Here is a 19,463-nt window from a genome sequence, read left to right as displayed (position 1 = left end):
ACTAACCCGGCACTGATGTGATACGCTGCCTGAGACCGTGACAGCCATTTACATAATAATGCCATTAGTGTAGGAAACGCTGTCAACTCTCATTACATACTGCCTAGCTATGGATGACCTCTGTCATGAAATATTAATGATTATAACCCGCATTAGAATAAATTTGGATAATCAATCTCATTTGAATATTCATGAGTTCAGGGTTGTCACAGTTCATATTGGCTGTAGTACAGTAGATTTCCTTCACTCCTAGCTGCAGCAACATCAAACCTGTTGATTTGTGTGTTGTCGTACTCAACAGTTTTCTTATCCCCCAAAAAAATGTCATTTGGGGGTGAGAAAATACACCAGTTTTGAGCTGAATGTGCAGAAACATTGCCCTGCTTTCAAACTTCGACATATATTCGACACATGTTTCATTCAAAAATGAGAAGAAATTTGATGAAAACTACGGTGATGGTAGGGGTAGAGGCAGCAGGTAAGGCTGATTGTTAGCTTAATGTAGCATATGTGTAGTTGCAGATGTTGCCACCATTGGTTCTATGCACCAGTATCATCATCTCCACTGTTCTCCATTACAAATTTTGTAGATTTTCCCATTGGAACCATTTTCACTTGCAGTTTAGGTATATAATGATAAGTGGCAATTTATGGCCAATTTTATTTCGTTACCCTGCATAGGAAAAAATTTTTTCAACATCAAAGTTTGATCTCTTGTTTGTTGATGGATTTATTTGAGATTGAGATGGAAATGTACACATCTCTAGTCATTTATCATTCTGTGCCTACCTTGACCTGTATACTTAGCACATTTTCCTGATGCCGGAATTACATCTCCCTAGTAGATGCTTTCCTTTGGAAATACCTGTTGCCGACAGTTTATGACATGTTTCTAGGGAACCAGGCGATGAGGGTGGATGGAATCACAGGATGAAGGACGTGGGAGTTTTTCTTTCTTTTTTTTATGAGTCATGCATTGCTTTCAATGGAATGCTGCTAATTTGAACCGTGAATGACAAATATTGATGAGGTACTAAAACGACAAACAGTTTTAGTATAAGATTTATGACTTGATGTAGGATTTACTAGCATATGGTATTGATGGCTTGGTAGTCGTATACACTGTTTCATATTGAATTCTGTGTGGAGGAAATCAGACTTCCAATTTTGCATGTCAATCGACACTCAAAATATACTAAACCCAGTCAATGTGTTTTCCATCAGAGAGTATGAATATTGTATATGCTTTAGTACACGCAGGCATTTCACTAATTTGATGCTTCGTATCATGAAATATATATATCCAAAATCTCCCTGTATTTCAGTCAGTACTGATTCCTCTTTCTGTCTTTCTCGCTCGCTCTCTCTCTCAGTATTTTCTCCTCATATGACTCATTTACAAATTGCACTTACTTTTCACTTATCTGATCGGCTTTCAGTACTCAGAAATTTCCGATCTCCAAATCTCCCTTCTACCGTCTTCCTCGGTAGGGTTCAATATGCTCACATCCATCACATCCACTTTAGTCACATTTCATTATCACCACGGATGCAGCTCTTCTCCATATGTTCCCACTCACCATTGTTGCCTAGCAATGCTATTGTTTTCATCTATACTTACAGTGGTACTTCAATTGTGTGCTGCATTGGAAATGATTTAGAGGCTGAGATAATCTTCCTAGTTAGATACAACACACTCTATATATATATATATATATATATATATATATATATATATATATATATATATATATATAAAGGGTTGATATCTAATGTACAAAATAAATATAGGAACAGTTCTAGCTAATGCTTTGCCACAGTTTTCAAAGAGTAAAAAAGTAAAAAATATTTTGACATCAAGTAATATTTTTTATAAGTAATATATCCTTTCTCTTCACTTACACCAAAATCAGTAATATTTTCGACTTTATTATATCTGCATGAATGATTGAAGAAATTCTTTGATATGAAAAGAAATATTTTGTGCCATACAGCCCTGATTGATGGGGTCACAAATTTTCCATACGGAGTGTTTTGAATGAAAGTGAATGATAATTGTTCAACTTCTGAAAATTGTATGTAATAGTACCATAAAACTGCCTTCACTAAACATGTAAACTGCACACAAAATCAAATATTAAGTAAAACAGTGAAATATAAGCTTTGAAAAAATTGACCAAACTTTATCATTGTTTTATCACTTTATGATCTGTGATATTATATCTGTGAATTAATAATTTCACCGAAAAAATCCATATTTTCTGCATAGAATTTTTTTCATCAAGGAACACATCGATAATATTCTTGTATATATGTAGTCATTTAACATGTAATATCAATTGTAATTATGAGCGAGGCATAACCACCATAAAATACTGCCATCAGCTAAAGAGAGATATATAATTACATGTATACTATCGTTGTTGAAAGGACATACAAGTATGGCCAATTGTATACTTGTCACTGTTCTCCCCGGCATGAAATATAAGAACGTTCATTCCAACAGATATTATCAAGTGAGAAATTATCATCATTATTTTTTTTTACAAAAAGTGAGAAGTAATTATTATTAATATTCACAAAAAGCAAGAAATTATTTTTGTAATTATTATTATATAATATATTATTGTTAATATTCACCAAAATTGAAGTACAGGTACAAAAATTTCACTTTTTTCATAAGTTCTACTCATCCCATTTTTTTTTCTAAAACCAATTGATCGATACAAAATGTGTATTTCTATGACAGCTTTTAATAGTAGAGATTTAACACAGAAAAAAAGGATTTAACAAAGAAAAAAGGACAAAATGTTTAGATTTGTGGCCTGATCAAAAAGTGATGTCATCTTCCATTCATTCAGACAGCATGGTTAGGTTAGTAATCCCAGGCTTTCAACAGATACTACGGTATGTTTGTAATGGTACTTTTCGTCAGTTCAGTAGGCGGTATCTAAAACCAGTCAGCTCGGGACATATGCTACCATTAATACATTCAAAATGGAGATTGTCCTAAGCACTGATGAAAAAGCTATTCATATTTACAATGAATTAATGCCTGTTAACTTTGTGGTAAAAAAAATTCACATTAGAAATTGATGTCGAGGTCTCTATATTCATGCATACCTGCAATCTACATTGTATATCACTGCATGCATTTCTCGATTGTTAGTGTGTCACTTTTCCCTGGTCAAAAATGTAACTTTTTCATCATCGTACTACTGGTCTGTATATTCATAGATGCAATCTGGGTAAAGAGACATTCCCTATGCATGTGTCTCATCTAAATATTAACTTTTAGAGAAATTCCATTTTCCCAAGTTCTGGTGAGAAACCTATATGAAAATTTCTATATTTCCATACATGCAATCTATATGAATGCATTTACCTCTCTAGGTGTGTTGTGTAATGTACACATCACAAATTTCACTTTTCTAACGAACTAGTGAGAAACCAATTTGAAAGTCTGAATGTATTCATAGTCACAACCAATACATGAATTCCTTTCAGCCAACACGTTGAAAATGACGATTTCCAGAGTACCGATGAACTCAAATCAAGGTCTTTCTATATATTCATACATACATGTATTCCCTGTAGCTTTAGGGTTTATATACTTGTCCAAAATTTCACATATTCGTGGATACTAGTAAGAAACTCATTTTAAGGCCTCTGTGTATTCATATAGTCTTGATCAATTCATTACCTACAATTGCCACGTTCAGATTTTCTCTTTTCCAAAGTATTTGTGAGAAACCGTTAATACCATCAAAGTGTTGCCTATAATTGACACATTTCTAAAGTGTTGGTGAGAAACTGATATCAAAGTCTCGACAAATTATATATATTTATACGTTAAATACCAAAGTCTATGATGTTCATACATCCATAATTATTATGTTCCATTCAAAGTGTAAAAGTGTCCATGTTCAGAAAACAGCAGTTCAAAATTTGCTACAAGAGAAACTGATTTCTGAGTGTGTAAATAATTATACATTCATACATCAGACAAGGTCAATTGTTATTGTCATGATATACAGTTTGTAAATTATTACTCAGAGATTGTGATTTAAGGTTATTCCTGTGTGCGATGTAATATCTGATTAAATGTGTGATGGAGAAATACGCTGTATTTGCACATCCTTCAATTTATTCATTCAAGTGTGTTCACCCTTTGACTGTGTATGTGTTTGGTTACGTCATTCAATCTGTTGTGCCTGGGTCTCCACCAGATTTTAATCAGATTGTATTAGTAGCAGGTTCAGTATTGAACACAATTCACTGAAATGCATTGGGGTTGTTAACATTATAGCAGTCTGGGGAATTTATAGACAGGTCCTAAAAAGATATGACTGCCAAACATTTGTGGGTTTGTTGCCCACATTTTCGTGATATGTTTGTGGTTTTTCCGCATCACAGCAACACAACATTTCATGATTTTCTTGTGGTTTGTTCCCACCACGGCCATGCAACATGGTTTTTTTTATGGGTGTGGAGATTGTCTCAGAAATGAGCACGCACAAAAACCAAATGCAATGGAGTGAGTGTTTCAAACAGTGACAGCACCCCCACTGGGAGTTGTGCGATATCGTGATCAGATCACATAAGAAACAAATGAACAGAAAAAAATAAATTCAACCTAGAAAATGTCTCTGTGGAATTGTTTTTCTATGATTGCTTGACACCAGTGAAGTGAAGAAAAAAAGGTTCAAACTTATATATTTCGGATTCAAGAAATCTATTGCCAAGGTTGGTACAGGAAGCCAATTACGCGCAGTGGCTCGCAGCACTTCAGTTTGTTCGCTGTGTTTTTAGCAGCAAACAGCCATGTTGTAAGAAGCAAATGTAATTTTGGTGTAGTTAGTGCCGTTAATGAGGCAGTCTGAGTCGGCTTTCATTTCCTTATTAAGACCTGGTAAAATCCAATTAGATGTGACCCAGGCAGTCCAAGTGGAGCCTCTTTATATCTGACAATGCACAGATAATGTGTCAAAGGATCCTTACTTGTACACTACATCAATTCCCACCTGCCTCAAAAATCAAACTATCAGATTCTCCGCGGTCAAAAATTATCTATTTTTTAGCAAACAGATTCACTCAAAGATTATGATTTGCACAAAATATAGGTTTTTTTTCCACTTTTTATAGTGGAAGTATAGCTATGGTTGAAGACATCTATTTTTTAAAAATAAATCTCATTTTTATATTTTTTTGCTGTCAAAAAATTATTAAGACTTAGCGAACAGATTCACTCAAAGATTCTGGTTTTTGATTTGTCTTTCCCTTTTTACGATGACCAAAGCCATCAAATTTTCAAAAATAAACCTCCTTTTCATATCCTTTCGTTGTAATTAAAATTCATATTTTACTTTCGTATTCACAAATTAATGTGAAATTTCCTGTCTACTAATAGCACTATGTATTAAAAATCCACAGCTTTGAAGAAAAAAAATGAAAAATGGCATATTTAATTTTTGTTGTACGACTGTTTTGAAGTGGGGGTGTGTGTGCTAATACACGTTGGTGAAATATTTAGAGTGAAGTGAGTTGATGCACATCTTTTAGCAGAATCTCAAGTCTAAACCCTTCTAATTTCCATTACCAGTTAGTACCTGTAGTGGTTGGAATAAAACTCTCTTATGCGCTCTGTACAGGACAATTTACTTCAAGAGTAAGCCTGAATTCCCTTCTTTCGAAAAATTCACTGCCTCGTTGACCTTCTTATTTGACTCAGATCACTTTGTCTTTCTCTGGACATTAAATCACTTCATTTTGCTTGCACTCTCTCTCCATTCCAGTGTTTGTTTTCCCACTCTTGTTTCATCACAACGTTGATGGTTTTGAGTTGTTAGCTACATATGCTTGGACAGCCACTATAGTCATACCGAATTTTGACAGATAACGATCACAGAATAGGTGGAAATGCTCCCTCGACCTAATGGACACGGCCACCCCTCCGAATAAAATAATCTTTTCCATCTAATAGATATGACTCATCCATGCTTTATGGAGGACACTACCATGTCAGATAAATAGGTGTGAAGAATCCTTCAATATGACGTGTTAAAATATCAACATATGATAAATTCTACAATGCAGTACAAAATTACTAATTTAAGGCCTGCAGTGAAAATATTAGTTTGACTTTCAAAAAATTGTATTTTGATACTGCCATCACCTTTAAATCTATTTTTTAAGATTTCACAATTATAGTAATACAAATTTGTATGCTAGAGCCAGATTTGCGTCATTTTTTTCTGCTACAGAGTGAAAAATCTATATCCTTCACTTGTCTCAAAAACATTTTCTGTCAAAATGGAAATTTCCCCATGGAACAACTGAATGTACATGTATACTAACGCAGATTAACAGATACAAACTTATTCCAGACTTTTTTCTTTTTTTTTTCATTGTAATGATTAAATACTCAATTATGCTCGCAAGGTTTGTATAATTTGAATGAGGTAATTAGTATTAGTTGTAATTAGGGTAATTATGGCATCGTTAATGACTAGTCCCAACTATAACGCCATTAATAACAGTCTGTTTAATGAGATATAAATAGCTTACTAGTAGTGTACATGAAAGCACTGTCTACATTATTCATTCTAAAATCGTACACTAGATATGCTGTGAATTTAAAGAAAAATACAAATTTCACTATAAACTGTAAATGCTTCTTAATCAAGTGCAAAATGAGCGATTTGGATTTTTTTCTTTTAAGAGATTCCTTTTTTTGTCATCATTCATTTACAACAATTTAGAATCTCATACAATAGCAAGTCTACTTCAGAATATATTCTGCAGTCTCATTGTCTGACACAATTCACTCTACACATTCAAGTGTTATGAACTTTCCCGGGTAACAAAGTTGTTATCATCAGTAAATTGTGTTTGTGTAATTTTTATTGAATAAAAGTGCTGTAGCTGTATCATGACCAGAGGCAAGCTGTCTAAAACACTCCACACACATCAGCTAGCTGTACAGGCTGGTGTGAAGATTTCAGCAGAATGGCTAGAAACTGTGTTTGTCTTTATTGTATAATAAAGTGCCTTAACATTAACAAGGCAGACACAAATATGTTAGCCTAGCATCTTGGCATAGAACGTTCTACAGTTCTGATATATATAATATATATATCAATTTAGGAAAGTATTGTAAAAAAAATATGTTGGCTCATTTTGTATTCAAATATATTCAACTTCACTCAGTCCAGTGTTTTGGATACAGACAAAATATCAAACTGAGATGCCTTCATTCACATTATAGCATATATGCTGCAGGTCAAAAAACTAAGTTTTTACTAGAAAACAGATATGACATTCTTATTATATATCTATCCACTACTGTTGTTCAATTTTCTTTCATTCAGCCATGCTAATTTAGAGTGACATAAGGGGTATCACAACGTGTCATCAACTCACAGTGACAAACCTCGTATGTCACAAGTGTTTCCATTCTCAATAAATAAAAATATTGCAGAAAGGCCGGTGCAAGTTAATTTTATGCAAAACTGAAACAAGTAATATCAATTTTTGATTGTTTTGACACGTATTTCGGGGACTTCAGAACCAGTGAAACAATGTATGATGTCATATGACATAGAATGAGCAGAAAATACCACCAATCAAGAATCACTGCATGCATACATCAAATTCATCATTTTATCTTTCACAGGGTATTAAACTGAGTGTATATTTTCACAGGCAACACAGGCAGCTGTAGCAATGACTTGTAATCAGGTTGTGTAAATAGCCAGTCACCATGTTCCATCATAGTATGATTCATATGTTACATACAGTCTCTCTGTGTGTGTGTGTGTGTATGTGTGTATGTACTCAATGAAGCAAATACATGGTCCGAGTTATACGCTAATGTAAGCATGAACTACTACTGAGGCTACTGGGTACTGTCAGTCAGTGTGAAGTGGATACAAAATACGTGACGTCTAAAAGTACAGTTCATCTAAGGTTTTATGAGAAACAAATGAGACTATTGTGTTTCATGAACTAATTCTATAGTGTGTTCAAAAAGATTTAACATGTTGTATCTGAAGTTTTTGGTTCAGAAGTGCACGAAAACGATACATCCATGCAATTATTCTTGCACACAGAAATGCATATCAAGTTCTCTCTCCTCTGACTTCTATTCTCATGATATACCAGCAGAAATTAATGTCACAATTCACGTAAATAAATTGATAGCTATTTACTATCAATGGTTATTAAAGAAGGCTACAACTTACAGTGGTATGAATTTTTTGTCAATTTTTATTGCTACCAGCAAGTGTAGTCAGGAGGAAATAATAGTAATACATCAATGTTTTATATCTATGATGAAGTGATTTAATTGAAAAATCAGCAAGAACTATTCAATGAAATTGCCAAGCATGATAAATATGATCTTTATGTGCATGACACTCTTGTCATATACCCCAGCATGCAATGATCACCAAAGAAAATCCATAAAGGCTGTTGTTGTTTTTTCCCCGCAGACAGTTTTAACGATCATTATCGTAAAGGTAATTATATGTAGATAGGCAAATAGGTATATATAGTCATTTGAGTATCGTCCGCTACTGTATTTATAATGCCGCAATCTTTGTGCACATCCTTCCTGTGATAGTGATACTTAGCAACCTTAGGTGGCTTAGTCCACTTACCATGATGTGTGCCGATATAAACGATGCCTTGATTCTTATCTAATCATTATATCACATTATTTGGGCATGTTTTATGGTTGCATGGAGAGTAATGAAAGATCCTTATATGACCTTGATGTTGAATATGATGAGAATGCTGTACTTTGCACCAATGTCATTACTTATATTTGATAGTGAATGGGTTAGATGAGTTGCATTGTTTGTGCATGGCCAGGTAGCCTATCATGAATTAATGTTTAGGGCAGCACTATCAATGTAATTATTAATAGTAAGCATTAAAAATTGGATCAATATCAAGGAATATTGATTTTCATAATATTAATATACAAACTTGTCCTAGAGAAAAACAAGGGAAAGAGAAGAGACCCAATTTTTTAAGGTAACAGATGTCTCCGAGTAGGGTCAGATATTTTTCAACTCATCAGATTCTCATTGATTTTCTGGTCTGTTTTTGTCAGAAAAACAAGGGGTATGGTCGATATGACATTGTTATTGCAAAAACTAGGGTGAAAGTGGCTCAGGAGATGATAAATTTATCAGCTGTCTCTGTGTAGATCAATTTTTTCCAGGGTATGAAAGGAGAGGCTGTATGCTTCAACTTAATGGAATTCTGTACCATGTTTTTACTGTCAGTATTCTGTTTCTCATGTCACCAAATCTTACACTCTTTGGATGTGTTTAGTCAAAGTTAAGGGTGTACATAATATAATCTTGTATTGTCACAAGAATGCCAAGTTCTTTTAACATGAAAAAATATGCACCAACTTGTACAAAAGGATGGTTGTAAACATCCAACCAGTGTTAGTATTGATGCTTGCAGGGACCTAAAATGACCAACAGAAAATTTGTACTTTAAAGCTACCAAAATCATCATTCATATATATCACAGTGTTAGCTGTCGGCATTCAGACAATGCTGTAAGTTTTACCCTCGATATATCAAACTGTTGAGTGCATGCCTACATAATGATATCTTTTAATGCTGATTGAATGGATGTGGTGATATTTCCATGGTAATTCTCAGAAAGTGTGTAAAGAATTTTCAACCATTCAACGAACATGAAATGTATTCCATCATGGAAAAGAAGCCGCAATCATTGTGAGAGCTCAGGTGACTGCAGTCATAGTGACGGAAAGAAAACAAGTCTCCCTCCTGCACCCCTACCCCTGTATTTTCTTTCCTGGTGAATATTTAATAACTTCATTGTGTAGAAAAGAAACTGGTGTGCAAAGGAGAGTAGTTCGCTATGAAAGAACAGACATAAATACTCAGTTGGTATAATTTAACATGTTCAGCTTGTCTGTAAAGAGGCATAATGATGTTGGTTTCAATGACACAGTGCTGTGTTGCCAAAATGTTTTGCATTTATCTGTTCGCATATTAATGAGATGGTACTTTGCAGACAGGATATTTGTATTTTGAAATTGCCACCCACAAGATTTTGGTCTCATCTTTATAACGAGAATGCGAATTATATTTCTACTGATTCTGACCGCAGGAACAGGCATCATTAGTCCAGCTACAAAATGAGTGACTTGAAGGTGGATTCTCTTTTCACTCCCAACTCTGCGTGCCTTCTGCGGCATGCCTTTGAACAGTGTCTCTGTCTCTGATTATCCTGGTACAGAGGATGCCTCAACAACATGGCTTCAGTGATTCAGCTTCTACTTTTTTTGATTACTTCCCATGCATGCATGTGATAGTGCTCGGGATATATTGGCTTGCTTCGGGTTAAGGCAAATTGATTTCCGTCCATGCTACCATGTCAGTCTGAAATGCTATTGGCACAGATGTAGTTTTCGTGATTTTTGGTAGATTTAATGCTTCCAGCCTAGGGCATAGTCATTTAGCAGACATCAGAAGAGCCATGGAAATCCAAAAGTTTATCTCCGTTCGACTCGCAATCTTATAATTTCAAATGTCATCTGTGACGTAAAAATTCACTTTTTTGGCATTGTTCGTATTTGTTACAAAAATATCCATTCTTTGATACAATAAAGCATCAATAATTTGTTGGCCTTTTCAAGGGGAAATGTGTGTGGTTCAACTTTGTCTTTTAAATTTTGTCGCAAATTTTCTTTCTGTAATCGCTTTCCTTCTGTGAATTCTTGTATATCATTTGAATTGCATTATCCTATGGCAAAATATTCCTGCAACAAAGCGGCTTTTAATATTTTAGTCATTTCTTTTTTTCATGAAAACTTTCGTTGAAACATATTACCTTAGATTTAAAATGATAAAAAGGAAATTGAAGAACATCAGAATTATGATGAGCCAGAATTCTGTATGTCCACATTTAAACCAAGATAGGTGACCCCAAAGAATAATGATGATAAAGTTGAGGAGTACAACTAGCTTAAAGAGATGCAAATGGTGCATGAAATGGTAACCCTGTCGATATTTTATGATTTGGCTGACAAAAACTTAGACTAAATCATAAGACTGATTCAATTCACAATAAGCAATGGAAATTTTTATGATCAGATTCTCATGTAAAGTTATCACCAGTGAAATGCATCATAACTCACGTTTGCTGTGATGGCTATAGCAAAGCCATTGGTAACGACTGAGATTTTTATGTGTGATATTTTTGCAAACATACATAAATCAGACCCAGACATATGCTAGTGATCATACATAGCAATCATCGGCATCTATACGTGTCTGCTTTATCGCTCTACTCACCTGGAAAATGGTCAGGGTTTTTAACCATTAAAAAAAAATTTGTGAAACTTGATAAGAGTAATGAAAATAAGTTCCATAATATAGCCAAGCATAGTCCAATTATTTAGAATTCGTGAATTATTCGAAGGCCAAGTAGCCGCTGCCTGATGATATGCTTCAAAAGTCACTCTTTCTCTGTTGGTCATAATGCTTCAGTGAACTTTGACTTTCACATTGACATGCATGAAACCATCACAAAGGCTTGGTGTGAATTACCTTTGACTTTGACTTTGTTGTGCCTGAAAGTTACATACTGTTAATGGTTGAAAAATTGCTCTGCAACACTTCAGATTTCAAATTTCATATCAATAATACAATATTGACAAATAAAACAAACCGTGTTGAGTTGGTATTGAGTTCAAAAGTTGCATAGTGATGACACTTTGGCATCTAACACATTGGCCATAAGGTTATGAATTCTGAATAATGGGCCAGACTGGTGACAAAGACCGAAGAAAATAGAAAATTTCAGGTAACAATTTTTCAAGTTTGTGTGTGGAATTACAAAAGCATAATGTACATAATACACTGTAGAGAAATTAATTTTGCTAAAGCATATGAACATATTGAACAAAATGTATAGATTTCTCATGTGAAAATCAATGCTAATAAGACTGACACCTTCATATACCAATTTCAGAAATTCGAGCTACGTTTTTATCTGGTTTTCAACCTTTTCTAACAGTTTCAACTTACTATTATGTGCAAGAAGTTATGAAATCACTATTGTTAGATTTGTGTGTGTGTGTGTGGTGGGGGGGGGGGGTTATCTCTTATTTTCTTGCATAATTGTCATTGGTCATGTACACATCATATTATTCTATGCAAGGCATCATGGGTAATCCATTCACTGCTGAGAAGTGTACAAGTTTGAAATGCCAAGGTGCAAGATTGCAGAGAAGTCTCGCTATTGGCTGTTACAAGTGTAATGCTGTAATCCTTACAAACAAGATACCTCATATCCATCGGGTATGAATCAAAGTAAGAAGGGAAACAGAACACAAGAACTGAATTGTTGATCATCTAATAATTAATTCATAGTTATCTAGAACTGAGTGAGAACTAGTGACAGGAAAACCGTGTAAAATGATCCAATCATGTATAATTTGTGACTTCTTCAATGCAATTTTCAGTCACTTCAACAAAGCGTGGTATTGAGTATTGAGGTGTCAAACTTCGGAATGAAATTCAGGGAACAGATCAGAAGACAGATTGTGTGCATTTTTAGGTTTTCCTGTGTCTCCATTTTGTATCGTTACGTCTGTTAGATATGACATTTTAAACCAGCCAACTTCATGCACATGTAAAGAGACTAAACTTTTCTGAGCTTCATGTGAGTCGATATTAAAAGCTCAATTCCGATGAGGATTAAAATTTGGGTATGACAAACACTAGTTTGACATATAGTAGAAAAATGTTGACTTGAACAAAAGAATGATTCAGCTTTAATACACGTGGTTTGTATTACTCTAATGTGAGAACCTGGGATTGAAACCTGAGCCTTTAAATGTAATTTTAATATACTGGATGTTTCTGTTTGACTGAAAATATGCTAGGATATGGGTGTTTGTTTTGTATTTTAAAGTAGACATGATGTAATAATCAAACTCAAATGTAACTCTCTAGATTTTTTCAAACTGCAGAAGCTAAACACACGTTGTCATAAAATAGAATGGCCAGAAAATAAATTTGGAGGTTCAAATGCAGTCTACATGTCCTTTTTCTGCAAATGGTAAATCAGGGAATTTGACAGTATTCAGCAATACAGAATGATACTATGTAAATGAAAGAGTACAAAACACAGACAATAGATGGAGGCCACAGGTGGAGCGTATTTCCGTTCAAACATGACTGTTTATAATACAGTCCTTCTTAACACCTGATGTAGTCCAATCTCTTATAAACCTTTTGTTTGATGGTAAGCAGATCAAGTTTCTGTGTCCGGCATCTGGCTGTTTCAGCAAAGAGTTAGCCTCGACAAAGTCTTATCTTGCAAACAGAGATTTCGTAATTCTAAAGTGTATGTGAAAACCATAGTGAAGGAGAAAGAGCTAACAGTGTCAGTCATTTGCCACATGGTGACATTAAATATTTAAAGTGTTCATAGTTGTGAACAGATTAAAAAAAAGGTGCGTAAATAAAGCTATCAGCAACTTAATGCTCTTCAGTAGAAATACGAACGATATTGTTACACCCTTGATCACAAAACTGAGACTGTGTGTGCTATGTAAATCTATCAAAAATTGAATCATTTCTTGATTTCATATTGACTATATATACTTCGATCCACTTACTGTCAGCTACAAAATGTATTTTAAAAAATGAAATATACATGTACAAATAATTTACATATCAAGTGACCAGCTCGGGCTACTATACTTTCTTATCCAAAGTGGTTTTAATCTTGCAGATGTAGGAAGCCTCTGATCACGATATATGATTGAAACAGAATTAAGCCGTTACCATGACAATGGAAGCTGATTATTATAGATTATATTTTTCCACATGCAGAGCAGAAAGGATAAACTTACGTATTCAGTGTCATTTACTTATTCCATATAATCTCTGTGTTCCCTCCAAATTGATAGTTTCCCTACATCTCTTGGATATTTTTTTTTCACAGGCCTGTGGGCCAAACTTTGTAATAACGTATAGCTTATAAAAAGGAGATACGTAACCATGATAAGAGAACTGTCATTCTTAATATGAGATGATGACCCAGGATAAATTGAAAAAGATGAGCGATCGCATATTTGAAAACGTGATACTGATGCGATTACTTACAAATATCATAATGCAGTTTTACGGACAAAACAGTCATATTTCTCAACCAAGTTTTTAATAACGGCAGTTTTTTGTGATTTTAATTGCAATATGGTTTTCTAAAAGATCGACTGTCTTTTGAGAGGTATATGAACATGTGTAGTGTTATCGATGTGCGTCAAATCAAATTACTTGGTATAATTTGCTGGCAAACGAAGTGAGTTGATACATCATTTTTTTGCCTACCATATTGTTGTTCAAAAATGTTGGATTAAGCAGTGGTTGGTTTGCTAGGTCATGGAGATTTCATCATTAATCGTGCAGTACACACATAACATGGACACGAAGCTTAATTGCAATTACTGTTACACAGTATTAGATTTTATCATAAGCAGAACTCGATCTACAGCCAAGGCAGTACCACATATCAATGACCCGTGGTTGTCCATGAAACATATAATCTGCAGAAGTATCAGGTGATAAAACAGAAACAAAAGAAGGAATCATTTGTAACATGTATTTAAAGCATATCATTTCCAAGGTTTAGTTTTGGGACATTTTATCCAACCCATCTAATAAGAAAATAGTTAGCCTCCTAATGATGGTAAACCACATCCTGATATCATGTACTTTCAGTTTTACAGAAAAGTATAATATGTAGATATATTTTATACATGATCTAACTTTAAATAGTTTTGAACTACAGTATGCAGAAATGGCAGCCATATTGTCAAAGTGATGACAAATTTTTTTCAAAATTCAGATTTTTTTAATGAGATATGATTCTTGACATCAAAATTGCATGCTTACTAATGTGCTTATAACAGTGTGTTATCTGGGGTGACTTCGACAGCTTCAGTTAAATTCTCACCAAAAATAAATTGATGTGACTTACATTGTGTAATCACAGACCATAGCAAATAACAGTTTTATTTAAATCAGTACTCAGAAGAAAGAATAGACTCCCTGAAGCAACAACATGACTCTTAGAGAAATTGGCATATTTGTCAGTAGCTGCAAGGACACTTTGTACATGTTCCAGTCGACTGAGTCAACTAAGTTGTAGTTTCTCACGATTCTCCAACTAATGAGAGCCGACACTTCTAGGCAAAAGTACATCCACTGATGTTGCCAAGAAATAAATATACCATATGCTCTAATGATTTTCCACACTCAATTCTGTATAAAAAACAAAGTCATGCACCCCTTCAGCTGCAGACAAAGAGAAAGTATGTCTCTACAGATAGGGATGAGCATGTTGTAATTTTGCAGCCTTTATTGTATACCATGCTCTAATGATCTATCTTCCTTACATATTCGTTACTTAAAAAATGAAAGCATGAGCCTAGGTATGAGCATTTTGTAATTGTACATCCTGATTTTTGTATACCATGCTCTACTGATTTTCCTTACATGTTCCTGTGCAAAAAACAACAATCTCCCCTCAACTGCAGAAAACAAAAAGCTTGAACTACAGATTATAGTTAGGAGCATCGTTTTAATTGTATACCCTTATATCCAATCTTTATTTCATCTATTACAAGTAGAGACAAAACAAAAAGACAGTTGTGCCCTGTGGGACTGTAAAATGATATTTGGAACATGAACTGACCGAAAGACAGGCTTGATGAAAGATAGTTTTAGCTTGTTAATTGGGAGGTTTGGATAATCAGACTATGTAGCTATTTTATATGTGTTCCTGTCTGTAGATCAGGTACTTATTGCACTCGTTAAAAGTTAGACATGGCTCGAGGCAGAGGACATGGCACGAGTATATGTCCAACATCGTCAATGCCGTTTACGTATAACATTTCAAATAACGATGTCTATCCTTGAAATATCTCATTACTGAAATGCTAGCCACTTTGAATTTCGACTTGCCAAGGGGAATACCTGAAAGATTTGAGTATCGCATGTTGAATTGAAATTAGAACAAAGGACAGTGTTGAATTTTCTGCCATAAAAACTGTTTTGATAAACATACTGTGGTATTATTATATATACAGTCATGCAAGACTCAGTTTGAAAACTTCTGAACATTGCAATAAGTAAAATCACGTACAATACAGAAACTGTGTGTATTAAAGTATTAGGAACATTGTAACCTCCCCCAACCATTGCTAAATATATGTACACACCTAAAGTAACTCTGATCACTCTATAACAATACATCTGATATTAAAGTTTGGACTGTATGCTCCAAAGGGAGTTGAGGAAGTAAAGGGCCGTTGTGCCAATATAGATCCGTGCCAGGGGTAATAATTTTAAAGCGCTTTGAACACAGAGTGGGAAAGCACTATATAAAAATCAACATTATTATTATTATTGTTATGAAGTTAGATATTTTGTGAAGACAGTTGTCTAAGTCATGTAAACTAGAGTACTGGTGGACATAATATTTGAAAAGGTAGTACATTAGAGAAAGACGCGTGTATGACTTTATAATGTTTGAACAGTATTGAAATACATCCTTCTGATCAAATAGAGATCGTAATCAGAAAGTGAATCAGAAAGTGTAATGTTATACCACAAAAGTAGAATTATCTTGCAACTCCAGTACATGTAATTCTTTGCTATATTTTTCTAATGTTTGTATGTTGAAAACTACACCAAAGCTAGGTGAAACAATTTGATCCTTCCAGTTTAGCTGATGTATCTCTCTACTAATCCCTGCTAGCATGTATACAGGCTTGATATCCTTGTGTAAACAAGAGCAAACCTGTTTTGTTTGTCAACAAATTGTAATTCTTCAGGTGCTGATGGAGTTTTGGTATATAAATAATCAGTATGCCTTAACAAGTACAGCAACAAAATTACTTTAAGAACATGAAAATAAGAACAAAGATAACAGAAAAGAATTTTTCCAGTTACTAATTACTGACTCAGACTTTAACAATATACACTATAACTAATCAAATTTTCTATTTTTTGTGATCTGTTACAGTCCCATGTAGAGGTCGTGGAGCACCTGCCTTCCCATACCCCCAGCTACATCGTACTCACCTTTATCCTAGTTGGTTGTGTGGCCGGTATTCTAATCGCTGTACTGATCATATACGTACTGAGGAAGCAGTCCAAACAGAAAGCCAAGCTACAAAGTTTGACGTCTGCACCTCCCACAGATCAACCGTCGACATCTGATTACCAGGTAAGTTTTCAACAGAATGGCTTGGTTGAACAAATTTTTACTTTGACTGTCGAGTCATTCAAAGATGTTATGTTTTATTTGATATAGTATATTGCACTTCAGAATAGAAAGTGGGGTGTATATACCATATGTATGTATAATAACTGTCAAATGAACTGAAAATTTCAAAATGAAAATATAAATATATGAATGTATACAGTGCATGGCCCAGCACTCTATGTAATTATGTACTAGTTTGAGGTCATCTCTTATGATTATACTTCTGGTAGGAATTTGCTTCTTTGTTTTTAGAACAAACGTTTACTTTATTAAATTGCTACAAAATATGTTTGCAGGTGTATTTCATATGCAGAAAATCATTGTTATGTTCCCACTATACCTACCTTTAATATTTGACAATCGCAAAGTTTTGTGTGGGTGAGAAAGTCTAGCAATAACATACAGATCTTAGTAAAAATAGAATAATTTTCCTTTCGAGATTTCCTGGAAGCTGGCAAGGATTAATTCTAGAACCAAATATCTGATAATGGTGTTTTGAAGTTTTTGTTGTCTCAAAACAGAGCTTTTCATTTTTTGTGATAACCATGTGTTCTTCTTCGTCACTTCCCGAGTCCAGTAACTCATGAAGGTTGGGCACTGTTGACAACTTTACAATAATTGTCTTTTTTCCCCCACCATCCTTTGGGATTAGGAAATCTCAACCCTGTCCATTTTCTGATGTTGTCTTCTACCTTTTCTCCTGTCTTCCTCTTTTAATCGTGTTATTTGCAATCTCAAGACCCGTCATCAGAAAACCACCTGTTAACTTTACATACTTGCCTCTGATGAATTATTCACAACTACACAGACAAAATGTTAAAGTGATTATTGAATTTACTTGATTATCAAATCCTTGTCATGCATTATCATCATCATCATCTGACTGTCTCCTTCTCACTTTTACAGGATTTGTGCCGTCAGCGTATGGCAAGTAAATCCTCTGAGAAACCAGAACCGTTGCATCGCATTGGCAGCCTGGGTTCGCACTACAGTGACGCAGCGGTACCAAGTCCGTCATCGCGCAGCAGTACTTCGTCTTGGAGTGAGGAACCAGTACATCCAAATATGGATATATCCACTGGTCATGTTGTTCTGGTGAGTTGAAGACACCTGTTGATATTATCTGGCTTTGTGCTAATGACAGTATTTTAGGATCATAACTTTACACAGTATTGTGCAGAGCTTTAAAAATACTCAATTCAGTATCAAGCACTCTATCAAACACAAATGCACAGAGTAAGTTATCACAACATCTTAAACCGTACTTAGAAACTCCTTTACTCATTGATTTTTGCTAAGCATTTAGAGACACCCCCACCCCCACCCCGGTGCATCACATCACCACCGCCCCATCCCCAGTAAAAATGACAAATTTGTGTTTTTTTAAATATTTAACCATAATGTGAAAAGGGGACACTTATTAAAGTATGTATCAAGTAGATTTTTACCTATAGCCCTTGTATAAACCTTTATACAGAAAAGTGATATACTTCTAAATACATTTTTTGGTCAACTGCAAATTGTAACCATAGACAAATTTCAAAAAATTATCTTTCAGAGAACCAGGCGTATAAGATCTCTTTGCAATCTCAAAGAAATGCAGGAGACTGTGTCATCTCTATCTTATCCCTCCTTTCACCCTCCCCGTCCCCATTCCCACATCTACAGTTAAATTCAACTAAATGAATACCCTGACTAAATATTTTTTGTTGACTCTTGGTAACTGTTGTCAAGGTAACAAAGACTTCTGTCCATTATCACATTAACGCATAATTATGAGTCTTCCCTATTATAACCATTCAACAAGTTGACAAATGCAATTAAAATTTGGATAATTGAGGATTTTGAATAATTTGCTGTGATTTTTATAATACAAAGACTTAAATGTAAATTAATAACTGCTGAAATTTGAAAGAGTAAAGACGTATGAAATAGTAGAATCCTGCAATCTTTTCTTTTGGTGATAGATATATTGAGAGCGCATCCGGAATCATTTCTCTGTGATGTCGTTTCAACTAGCTGACTACTGTACTCGTTTGTAGGATTGCCAACTTTGCCTTTTTTGCTTTGATTTCAAAGAATGATATCCCCAGCCAAATCATGTATTTGGTTTTATACATCTATGTATT

General features: G+C 34.5%; 1 protein-coding gene across 1 annotated transcript in view; it reads left to right on the top strand.

Moving 5' to 3' along the window:
* LOC144434036 (receptor-type tyrosine-protein phosphatase-like N) overlaps window positions 1-19,463 on the top strand; it is a 270,864-nt gene that overhangs the window by 220,101 nt on the left and 31,300 nt on the right. Inside the window, exons 11-12 of the mRNA XM_078122481.1 lie at window positions 17,092-17,295; window positions 18,241-18,429. Of these exons, the coding sequence (XP_077978607.1) occupies window positions 17,092-17,295; window positions 18,241-18,429 (393 nt within the window). The remainder of the gene's footprint in view (window positions 1-17,091; window positions 17,296-18,240; window positions 18,430-19,463) is intronic.

Source organism: Glandiceps talaboti, chromosome 4, assembly GCF_964340395.1.
Source record: "Glandiceps talaboti chromosome 4, keGlaTala1.1, whole genome shotgun sequence".
Lineage (NCBI taxonomy): Eukaryota > Metazoa > Hemichordata > Enteropneusta > Spengelidae > Glandiceps > Glandiceps talaboti.
The sequence above is the reverse complement of the archived record's forward strand: the minus strand, read 5'-3'. Positions and strand labels throughout refer to the sequence as shown.